The sequence below is a fragment of the Polypterus senegalus genome, chromosome 2 (genome assembly GCF_016835505.1).
Source record: "Polypterus senegalus isolate Bchr_013 chromosome 2, ASM1683550v1, whole genome shotgun sequence".
NCBI lineage: Eukaryota > Metazoa > Chordata > Cladistia > Polypteriformes > Polypteridae > Polypterus > Polypterus senegalus.
The window spans coordinates 194,135,772-194,148,327 of record NC_053155.1 but is presented as its reverse complement, the minus strand read 5'-3'; the positions used below and the strand labels follow the sequence as shown (position 1 = coordinate 194,148,327).

At 37.7% G+C, this 12,556-nt stretch overlaps 1 protein-coding gene across 1 annotated transcript in view; it reads right to left on the bottom strand.

Moving 5' to 3' along the window:
• LOC120524448 (probable ubiquitin carboxyl-terminal hydrolase FAF-X) overlaps positions 1 to 12,556 on the bottom strand; it is a 260,143-nt gene that overhangs the window by 213,493 nt on the left and 34,094 nt on the right. Inside the window, exons 8-10 of the mRNA XM_039746300.1 lie at positions 11,568 to 11,819; positions 9,706 to 9,847; positions 4,423 to 4,575 (exon numbers count right to left, since the gene is read on the bottom strand). Coding sequence (XP_039602234.1) covers positions 4,423 to 4,575; positions 9,706 to 9,847; positions 11,568 to 11,819 — 547 coding nt within the window. The remainder of the gene's footprint in view (positions 1 to 4,422; positions 4,576 to 9,705; positions 9,848 to 11,567; positions 11,820 to 12,556) is intronic.

Here is a 12,556-nt window from a genome sequence, read left to right as displayed (position 1 = left end):
CTATCACTATTCGTACACAAAAATGCACAAACTTACTTGAAGAATTGCTAAACAACCTAACAAAATGTCTTCACTGTGTGGAAGAAAAGCCTCAATAAATACTGTGAGAATATTTAACTTCCACTCAGTGGATTGAGCTAGGAGTCAACTCAAAACGTTTTTTGAAGCAAAAATCACACTGGGCAGCCATTTTAAAAACTTCACTACTGTGTTGATAAACAAATCAGCACTGACAAGTATGTAATAGAACTAATAGAGTAAGGTAATACCTAAACATTGTTTTCAGCAAAATCTAAATGCTAATCCAAGAAATGATATATTAAAAATGAAAACATACAATTCTAAGCTGCTGACATGGGAAAGAAGAAAGAAAAATAGTGTCTAAATCTATTTAATTTCCTTCATTTAAATAAAAGCTTAAGCCAACTTGAATTGGAAAAAAATAAAAATATTTAAAAAGGGAGATAATCTACAAATACAAAACTTACACCATCTGGTAAAACTCTCTATCTTAACAATATGAAGAAATGGTGAATGTGCAGGAGCACAATTTCAATTACAGTAACTGCCTAGTGGTAGGAAGAAAGACAGCATTTTTATCAGAGACACAAACAAGAACATTGCGACAGGAATAGATGTGGTGGGTGGTGAGTGTCTTTCAGCTTACACTGGCAGCTTTTCAAAAGAGATTTATTTCATTTAGAACAGTGAAGTGGAAACCATCAGTTGACTGTTTATCCAATCAAACCCATGACTAGTTTGCAATAGCAATAGGGACTGCCACTGTAAAAGCAATGTTGCCAAAAGGAGCAGGTAGGAAGAGAGAAGGTACCTCTGTTAAATTTAATATTCACTTAAAGCATAACAAGTGATTAAGCCTGGGTTGTACATATTCTGAAAAGAAACTGCTGCTCATGGAGTTAACAAGTTAAACTGCAACTTAAAGGACTGTCGGAAATCTTAAGATCTCAACAGCTAAATCACCAAACCAAGTCTTCCACCAGAGAGCCAAAGTAAATGGGCACAAGATGGTTTTTACCCTATTTGATGAAAATTATATATTATAACAAGACAAATCTATTACTAGGGATGTAGACATTGAATCTATTCAAATGTTTCCGAAAAAATATCAGGAAGTGTACCATATTCTCAGAAAGTGTATCTTGTCTGCCAGTAGAAGGACCCACCACTCCAACAAAATACCCTGATATTTAGGCACAGCACCTCCTGATCAGACCACAGGTTCAACCATGAAGGCCTTCCAGCTTAACAACTATGGCAGGCTCATGTCCGTAGAGAAGTGTTGAATTGGTACTAAAATATAGACTTTTGATATTAGTTTTTTTTTTACCTCAGTACTGGTACCAAAATGGTTCTCTTGATAGAAGTGAAATCCCAAACACATTATAGTAATAATGGGGGGGGGGTTTGGATGCCAGTTCCATGTGAAATTCTGATCATGTCGAAGCATGTGATTTCCTTTTGTGAATTCTATGAAACAGGCGTTTTCAAACAACTATGACAGTGTGCTCTTTGTGGGGGAGATTGAGGGGAAAATCAAAAATCCCTAAATGATAGTACCTCACTGTTTTAAATTTTGGATTTTTCAGTATTTTCCCAGTACTAACATACTGTACAACCCAGCTCTAGAGGAAGTATTGTTGTGCACAACTTTAACTGACAGAAAAAGTACTTGATACTTAGCTGCTTCAACTCTCGCATCATGGATTTATTTTCCAAACTACTGTACATATAGCTTCAAGCAGAGCAGGTGGCACTAGAGTTATACTTTTTTCCATCAAGTCATTTAACTTAGGAAAACATCTGGTGATATTGTGGGCATACAGTATGTATTCTTGTGTGCAACAGAAAAATGCTCTGAAATTTGTTGTGTCTGCTCACTGGAGATTCTGCTATGTCTTGGTCCTGATCTCTAGGAGAGATGTGAGGTCTGCCATATGCTTGTCTTATGATATTAATAATACTACAGTATAAAAATATATCTGTACATTAGGTAGCAAAGAGTATAAGTACCAGCCATATACTAAAATTACATAATTTGTGGAATGATCAGTTATCAGCAAATATGAGTGGAATTCAGTGGAGTATTAACAAAATCAAAAACTTTGAATGTTAATTCTGTGAGTTTTCAAGTAAGGAAGACAGAATTTTGAGGAAGGGTAGTTATGTGCATTAATCATGAGGCCTGACAGTGGCAACATTTTGCAGACTAATTAGCAAATAAATGCAAGTAATAACTTCACTGTATTGGTTCTAGTTAACTGATTATTGGAAAAATTAATCAATAGGATTATCTTTATATATATATATATCTTTGTACATATATGGATTTTTGTAATCAGCATTTCATCTCTGTCATAATAAAATGGTACTTAAATACAAATAACAGTTGGAACTATCACATTAGCATGCCTTTAAAGGAGATTCTTCCTTGTTGAAATTTCAATTTTATTGTACTTTCTGACAGTCAAGGCAGTCTGCAGAGATACCTAACATAACAATTCAGTTCTCAGAAATGTCTTTAGTGTTGTGTAGTCTTTGATCCTCATTGCACTAACTAGTCTCACTATATAAGCCTTCAGTTCTTCCATTACTTGTTCTTACTTCAGCTTATAAGTTAAAACATTTGAAGTCAAACCAGTCTTTGACTATAACACGATCTAAACAGATTCCTCAGCAGGAATGATGATAATAAATAATAATAAATGTGTTCCAAGAAATAAAGTGTTGTGTATTAAATCACAGTATTGCATAGTCTCTGAAACAGTATGCATACTGCCAGTAGCTGTGCCTGTGAACGATGAAAACGATTATATAACCTTCTGACTAGAATATTCAACTGTGCACAAAAAATATTATAACAAGACAAATCTATTACCAGGAATGTAGACATTGAATCTATTCAAATGTTCTGGTTTAATTTGTTGATCAAATGCAAAATGTCTATCATACACAAGGACCACAATGATGACCATGCCTGAATAGAAGACAAGAGCTCATCCTACCAAAAAAGCCTAACAATGAGCTTTGCCTGATAGCGTAAAACCATTTAAAATTTATGTTAAATCATCATGCTCTCATTCTCAGGGGTGGGGGTTGATTTGTTTTCAATCCTATTCTTGTAAAATTGATCTATTTGTATTGAATGTTGTGTGATTTCAATAATTAAAAATTAGAAAAAAAATTATGTTAAATCATCAATTTAATGAACCTGCTTTACTCATTACAGAGTTAGCAGGGAGCAACAGCTCATCATATAAAATGCCACATACAAAACAAGACTAGAAGCAACTGTTAACAGGGTGGCAGTACATCACACTGTTCCAACCCGCAAAAAAAATCATACTTTTTATATTTTAACAAGTTATTGACAAATAAAAACTCTGAAAGGCGTTGAGCTGTATGGGCAGCACGGTGGCACAGTGGGTAGCACTGCTGCCTAGCAGTAAGAAGACCTAGGTTTGTTTCCCAGGTCCTCCCTGCGTGGTTTGCATGTTTTCCCTGTGTCTGCGTGGGTTTCCTCCAGGTACTCAGGTTTCCTCCCAGAGTCCAAAGACATGTAGGTTAGGTGCATTGGCAATTCTAAATATTCCTTAGTGTGTGTGGGTGTGCACGCCCTGCCTAGGGTTTGTTTCCTGCCTTGCACCCTATGTTGGCTGGGATTGGCTCCAGCAGACCCCTGTGACCCTGCAGTTAGGATATAGCACGTTGGATAATGGATGGAGCTGTATGAAGAAAGATAAAACAATTTACTGCCAAGGTTTGTAAAAAAACTATTTCTGAAGATCTGAAATTATTTTTGTCAATTTGATACATCCCTTAGTGACACATTTATCCAATAATCCATGTTCTAAAAATGTTTTTTGTTTAAGGGCAATAGAGAGCCAGAGTTTAGGAAATCGCCTTTTAATTAACATAAATGACTCATTAGCATTTAGCTAAGTTTAGAACAAAAAGTTCTCATTTTACTAATAAATGTCTGCTGGGTTATGTACACACTAAGGGAAACCAGACCATTTTTGTTTTCTATAGTGCCCTTCTGTAACAAAGCCCAGCTGGAGCACAGAAAAGTCTAGTGCTTTTTAAGGGGTCACATAGTGAGTCAGAGGCAGAAATTGAACCAGAAGCTTATGGTTAGAATTTACTACCTCATGTGTGGAAATGAAATTGGAGGGGCTATTCAAGTTCAAAAGTCTTTCATTCATTTTCTTATCAAGAGTATTCTAATAAAGACTCATGCGGAAGTGGCCAAGCCTACCCAACCAGCACCATTATTCATAAAGAAGAAACCAACACATTAATTGGCACCATTAACCTGCAGGACTGCAAAATCCACCATTTATAATTATAAAATCATATAGAGAAACTCCATCTTATTCAGATGTGGACACTTTATTTTACCTGAGCTGTCCAGATATTGTCAAGATCTCCAAGAGTTAACGCTTTTTCTTTTATTACAAATCGTAGGATTTTTTCAAGCTTCTCCACATACTGCAGCTGATGCAAACTATCTCTTAGTAAGATCGATAATATGTTATTTTGTTGAATCCATTCCTATAAAACCAGGTAAATCAAAATGATTAATGTGCTAATCTTTTTTAGATTCTTAAAGAAAGCTGAATAGACAACCGCAGTAGGTTCAGGCAACATGAATCCTCATGTTCTTTGAAGTTCCAGGTAACAGAAAGACTCTTTTCTGTTTAAAACATTATCTTTTTGTAAAAAAAAACAAACCAGACACCTTTACAGCATGAAATTGGTAATTACTTCACCACAATTGGACAACATAAGATTGGAAAAATTTGCCTGGTCTGATGAGTCTTGATTTCTGCTGCAACATTCAGATGGTAGGGTCAGAATTTGTGGGGAATATTTTCTTGCCATGCTTTGAGTCCCTTAGTACCAACTGAGCATCGTTTAAATTCCACAGCCTACCTCAGTGTTGTTGCTGACCATGTCCATTCCATTATGACTGCAAAGTACACATCTTCTAATGGCTGCTTCCAGTGGGATAACGCATCAAGCTCAAATTATCTCAAACTGGTTTCTTGAGCATGACAATGACTTCACTTGTACTCCAATGCCCTCCACAGTCACCAGATCTGAAAAGAGCACCTTTGGACCTTTAGAATGCAGCGGAATGGGAGATTTGCATTACAGATGTGCAGCCGATAAATCCGCAGCAACTGCGTAATGCTATCTTGTCAATATGGACCAAAATCCCTGAGGAATGTTTCCAGCACCTTGTTGAATCCATGCCATGAAGAATTACGGCAGTTCAGAAGGTGAAAGGGGGTCCAACCTAGTACTAGCAAGGTGTACGTAACAAAGTGGCCGGTGAGTGTGTGTATATAGAGTGTGCATACAATGTAGTATGTATATTATATATATATATATATATATATATATATATATATATATATATATATATATATATATATACAGTGGTGTGAAAAACTATTTGCCCCTTCCTGATTTCTTATTCTTTTGCATGTTTGTCACACAAAATGTTTCTGATCATCAAACACATTTAACCATTAGTCAAATATAACACAAGTAAACACAAAATGCAGTTTTTAAATGATGGTTTTATTATTTAGGGAGAAAAAAAATCCAAACCTACATGGCCCTGTGTGAAAAAGTAATTGCCCCCTGAACTTAATAACTGCTTGGGCCACCCTTAGCAGCAATAACTGCAATCAAGCGTTTGCGATAACTTGCAATGAGTCTTTTACGGCGCTCTGGAGGAATTTTGGCCCACTCATCTTTGCAGAATTGTTGTAATTCAGCTTTATTTGAGGGTTTTCTAGCATGAACCGTCTTTTTAAGGTCATGCCATAGCATCTCAATTGGATTCAGGTCAGGACTTTGACTAGGCCACTCCAAAGTCTTCATTTTGTTTTTCTTCAGCCATTCAGAGGTGGATTTGCTGGTGTGTTTTGGGTCATTGTCCTGTTGCAGCACCCAAGATCGCTTCAGCTTGAGTTGACGAACAGATGGCGGACATTCTCTTTCAGGATTTTTGGTAGACAGTAGAATTCATGGTTCCATCTATCACAGCAAGCCTTCCAGGTCCTGAAGCAGCAAAACAACCCCAGACCATCACACTACCACCACCATATTTTACTGTTGGTATGATGTTCTTTTCTGAAATGCTGTGTTCCTTTTACGCCAGATGTAACGGGACATTTGCCTTCCAAAAGTTCAACTTTTGTCTCATCAGTCCACAAGGTATTTTCCCAAAAGTCTTGGCAATCATTGAGATGTTTCTTAGCAAAATTGAGACGAGCCCTAATGTTCTTTTTGCTTAACAGTGGTTTGTGTCTTGGAAATCTGCCATGCAGGCCGGTTTTGCCCAGTCTCTTTCTTATGGTGGAGTCGTGAACACTGACCTTAATTGAGGCAAGTGAGGCCTGCAGTTCTTTAGACGTTGTCCTGGGGTCTTTGTGACCTCTCGGATGAGTCGTCTCTGCGCTCTTGGGGTAATTTTGGTCGGCCGGCCACTCCTGGGAAGGTTCACCGCTGTTCCATGTTTTTGCCATTTGTGGATAATGGCTCTCACTGTGGTTCGCTGGAGTCCCAAAGCTTTAGAAATGGCTTTATAACCTTTACCAGACTGATAGATCTCAATTACTTCTGTTCTCATTTGTTCCTGAATTTCTTTGGATCTTGGCATGATGTCTAGCTTTTGAGGTGCTTTTGGTCTACTTCTCTGTGTCAGGCAGCTCCTATTGAAGTGATTTCTTGATTGAAACAGGTGTGGCAGTAATCAGGCCTGGGGGTGGCTACGGAAATTGAACTCAGGTGTGATACACCACAGTTAGGTGATTTTTGAACAAGGGGCAATTACTTTTTCACACAGGGCCATGTAGGTTTGGATTTTTTTTTCTCCCTAAATAATAAAAACCATCATTAAAAAACTGCATTTTGTGTTTACTTGTGTTATATTTGACTAATGGTTAAATGTGTTTGATGATCAGAAACATTTTGTGTGACAAACATGCAAAAGAATAAGAAATCAGGAAGGGGGCAAATAGTTTTTCACACCACTGTATATGAGAGAGAGAGAGAGAGGCTAATATATATACAGATATAGAGAGAGAATTATATATATAATGTAGTTTGCTATATATTATGCAGTTATATATATACAGTAGTTGTGTATATATGAATTCAAAATAGTCTGAAATACAGCATTCCCCATTAGTAGAGAACAACTCATTTAAATTACTACTAAAAAGATTTAGGGTTAGGGTAGTCAATCAGGAATAGATTAGTCAGGAATTACAGGGATGAGAAAACACAGGAATCGTAATTCCATTTATGAGGAATCAGTTGAAGCTGTCATAAAATATATTGTATTTCAGGGGGTTCACAATGGAAATCACAATCTTATCAGTGGTGAGTGAACTAGACCCAATAGTGGATTTAAAAAGAAATTGCTTTTAAATTTGCAAGAATGAATTCAAGATGAAAGGGGTTTTTGTTTTTAGTGATTTGTATTTTTATAATTGTAATAAACTTTTCATTAAACGTATTAATGCTTACTTCTTGAAATTGATACTGTTTGTAAGGTGAAACTATCATCAAGGAGTTAACTTATGCATTATTGTGTTGTTATATGTATATGTTAAATTGATGTTAACAATGTTCCTAAATATATATACTGTATCATATTTATTTACCTAATATATTTATTAAACCACTAACTTTCTTTGGAATCATTTACCAGGAACTGAGAAACTCAATAACAAAAACACATACCTACAGTCCACATAAAATATACATGTAGTTAACCTACATTTACTAATCAGTCTATGATCCATTTAAACAAAAATGCAATACAGAATTGGTTAATGTTTCTTAACCTTTCTGGCCTCGGGACCCAGTTTCACCGTTTTAGGTTTAATTGATCACTCACAAACAGTAATCGGTGAGCAGGGGCTGGTGGTGCTATCGCCTTTTAGTAAAACGCAAAGAGCGGTTGGAGGGGCCGGGGGTGATGGGGGACACACCTTAGTTAAACGAGTCAGAATGGAAGGGGTTTGGTTGCGGGGCTTCCCACCGGCGGGCTGTCAGGAGAGGGGATTTAAGGGTGGTATTTCAATGCATTTTAGTAGCTGAAACGCCATTATTTTTTCTTCGTTTTGCTTGCAACGTCAACCACGACCGATCCAGTGGCTGAGAAAAACTGATATAGGTTAACACTATACCAAAAACTAAAATTATTAAAACTGTTATGTCATAGATAGGACCATATGACCGACGGGGTTCGTAGTATCATCAGATTTGCTTTAGGGCGGCAGTGAAAATTGCTAGAGCTGCCAGTGCCTACAGTATATGCACATGCCGTTTTCTTTCCACACGAGTACTTGCTTTGGAGAATTAAGGATCAAGTATGGATGAATTGAATATTCCTTTATTTTGTCAGTTACTTTTGAAAATAAAAAAAGTACTAATTAACATTAGTAAGCTTACGTTTGCACAGGTTTATTTAAGGTCGTATAAATGTGTGCAACATTTGGAATGTGAGACTTTTGGTTCTGCCCTAAGATTCTATATTTAAAGCAACGCCAACATTTTCATTCAATCAATTCAATCCAGTCCTGGTGACAATCTAAACCAAGGCGCAGACCATGAGACCAAGGCTGGAGAGCAGTTCATGTTGATGGCCACGCTCGCTCATACACTTCTGTATTTAACACCAGACCTTTCGACAATTTTAATGCTAAAAAAAACACAAAATTGTAAAAGTGGTTCAGCAGTAGATAACTGGCATTCAATTTAATATTAAATATGTTGAACTGCAAACCCTGTTAGTGAAAGAGATAACAGACAAGGATTTGCATGAACGCGGTTATTTCCGTTTCCATACAGCTGTACTCAGACGGTCTATTTTATTTATAAAGAGGCTTACCTTTGGTCTTACACAAGTATTGGAAGAAAATTCAAGATTTCCTTTTTTTATAAGCCTTTGAAAGTTGTACTTTCACAGTATTTGGAAAGAGCCGTCCTGTTGGTTGATCATACCGCGACATTTTTACATGTCAGATTTATTTACCAGTTACCGTTTTCGCGCTCTAACGAGTACTGACGCTCCTGTTTATCGCCCACTTAGTTTTGAAGGAAAAAGCGCGAGAGTTCATAAATAGAAAAGAGGGCGTGTCTTTAACGGTGTGGGCTCGGAGAGGCACCTGTCGAACCGCAGTGTACAGAGGGAGACAAGACGTTGACCGCGATCTATGCAGACCCACCAGGACAGGGCTTTCTTGTGAACCAACGAGAAACAGCTAGGGCAGTCCTGACATCAATGCCGGCTGTTCCCTTTTGTGTTTGATGTCTAAAGTGTGACGCTGGAAGCTGCAGAGCGGAGTAGTGGGTAAGTTTCGCATTTATAAAATACTAATTTATGGTCGCCTTCAAAAGCATCCGTAGTAAGTCAAAGTGACGTGAGATGATACTGACGTGTACAGTCCTTTTTATGTAGAGTTCAGGAGTTGCTCAATGCTGGTCGTGGTGCACAATTTTCAGGGGAGAAGTATAATATTTTAAGTATTTGTAGATCCTCACTGTGAGAAATAAGCACAGCACAGAAATGAGCACATTTATTATTACCAATTTAAAAAAAAATCTGTCATGTTGAATTCCTGATTGAAACATTACAAAGCACATTTCAGAACTTACTGCCATTCTCTCAGCTGTCAGCCATTCCTCCACTTCCTCTGCATTTCCATGATGGTGGGCAGAATAGGAGATGCTTGCAATCACCTTATTAACTTCATTCAGGGCATTCATTTTACCATTAAAGGATGAAATCTGTAACAATCTGGTAATAAAAATGTAATTTAGTGAAAAAAAGGTTGTAGTAACTTTCAAACAAAATATACTGGAGAACCATTAAAATTAATTTACTGCACATACTTCACATGCTGTACTGTACTAGCAAAAGTCATCTATCAGCATACTTCCAGACTGCTGTGGAAAGCCTTTAATCAAAGTTCTGAATGTGGCATCTCTGCATTCCATGTAATTTGCCAGTAAGAAAATACATCTGTCATTGTCTGGACTTGCTGTTTCTTATTGCATGGTAGATCAATACTGGTCTCACTCACTCACTCACTTACACAAGGCAAATTTATATCACCACCTGGAATGTGATAACACACTCTGGAGAAAATCCATGTATATAAGATGAGAAAATTAAAATCCCCACACAACCAGGGACAGGTAACATGTAACCCCATTTTCTGCAATCACCATTAGACCATAATTCGCCTTTGTTTTTCTGAATTTACTTATTTCAGCAGTGGAACACCACTCAGGAGCTTCTTCTAGCCCAGGCACATGGCAGGAACAAAACATGGACACATTTACTTACAATCCCACACTCAAAGTTGTGTAGAGTGATTAACCTTAAATTGATCATTTTTTGACTTAGGAGTAACACAGAGAACCTTAAATTTGCACAAAGAACCTTACATTTGCACAGTAAATACAAACTCCACACATACCCAATGACTAAAATGTTATATTTTAGTCAGGGTTCCTCCCCTAGCGCAGGTTCAAATCTTTGTTTCAAGTCTTCTTTACGCATTTTGTTTGTAATAATTTGATTGTGTTTATTTGAAATTTTCTTTCTGTTTGTTTTTGACTGTTTGTCAATGCCTTGGTTATGCGCCTTGTGTTTTCTGGGTGGTCCCTCAAGAGACAGGACCCCGTGCCCATCACTTCTCACAGTTCCTGGTGGTTCATTCTCGAATGTCCGAAGGAGTTGGTGAGTTCTTGTGCTTATTGTGATTCTGTCTGTGCTCTGTTTTTGAATTTGGCTCTGGATTTGCGATTTGGACTTGTTCACCTTGGATTGCCTTTTCAGGCAATTCCTTTTTGCCATTTGTGCTCCATGGAGCTTCTTGTGCTACAGAGCGTTTCTGAGCAGAATTGATTTTTTATGAAGATTTCACACTGCACCTGTTACTAGTCTTTTTTTGACAGAAGTTCACACCCTAGTGGGCATTTTTGGAGCTGTTCGGCACTTGCATGCTTGGGAACTCAGCGGTATAACACTAAAATGGGAATTATTCCTCACCTCTGCAGCTATGAGCAAGCTACACTAACCATTGTACCTCTGTGTTGCACCAAAAGAAAAATAAGGTCATCCAGTTATGGTTCCGCTAATGCTATACTATTCTCTCATTTATCCATCCATTTTCTAACCCGCTGAATCTGAACACAGGGATCTGCTGGAGCCAATCCCAGCCAACACAGGGCACAAGGCAGGAACCAATCCTGGGCAGGGTGCCAACCCACTGCAGGACACACACAAACACACCAAGCACACACTAGGGCCAATTTAGAATCACCAATCCACCTAACCTGCATGTCTTTGGACTGTGGGAGGAAACCGACGCAGACACAGGGAGAACATGCAAACTCCACGCAGGGAGGACCTGGGAAGCGAACCTGGATCTCCTAACTGCAAGGAAGCAGCGCTACCACTGTGCCACCGTGCTGCCCATTCTCTCATTTAGTTTGTTAAAAATCCTCACCTAAGAGTCATTTTTAATCTAAATGTTTCTAAATTCTTCACAGTTTCCTCTTGTCCTCGTATCCTTGAAGCCAAGTTTTTCAATGACTTTATTATCACAGACAATGCATCATTTTTGGCTTCATTTTTTGTTTCCTTTTTCAACTCATCATCTGTAAGATTTTGTAAAAATTGTGGAACCATCTCTATTATTGGTAAAAAGTATTTCTTCACTGTGTGCAATGTTAAGAATTCATAGCATTGTCCAAAAGGTCTAGAAGGGAATAAAAAAAAAGCAAAATCAGTTGGTGCAAACAATGGAAAAATACGCATAAAACATTAAAATAGTGGAACATCATAAAATACATTAAAGTCAATTGATGGACTATAAAAAGCATTAAATAAAGAATAGCACAGTAGTTCTTCAGGAGAGCTGGAACCTAATCCATTAGCACTGCCTGCTTTGCTGGAAATAGCCGGACAGGGCCCCAGTCCACTTACACACATATGCACACTCACTCACGCAAATGCAGAATCACATGGCATAAAGGGCACACACAAAAAAATAGAAAACAAGGTATCTTATACTCAACACTAATAAACGTTTTATTTTTAATAGAAAAAATGCTGAAGCCACCTTCATAATAAACACACTCCTTGTAATAATGTCAGCAGTTCATTTTCTGTATGCAAGAAAAAGAACACTGGGTTCCGCAGTACGAATCAATTGCTCTTTGTGTTTATTTTTTGTAATAAGAATCATTGTGGCCATTTGGCCATTCCACAAGTGCTGGCCAGGGTAGAGTATGGTACTAATATGGCAGAATGGCACTAATACAGCAGAAGAGAACTTAGGGGTTTAGCAAGGCTCAAGAGTAAGAAAGTCAAAAGCATACTCCCTACCAGCTGCTTCCACTCTTTTAACATCACAGGCTCCTCACCATCCTGCCTCTCTTATCTTTCTTAACCTCCATTCCCTCTTTGATCTGATCTAAATTTGATCCCCTTTTC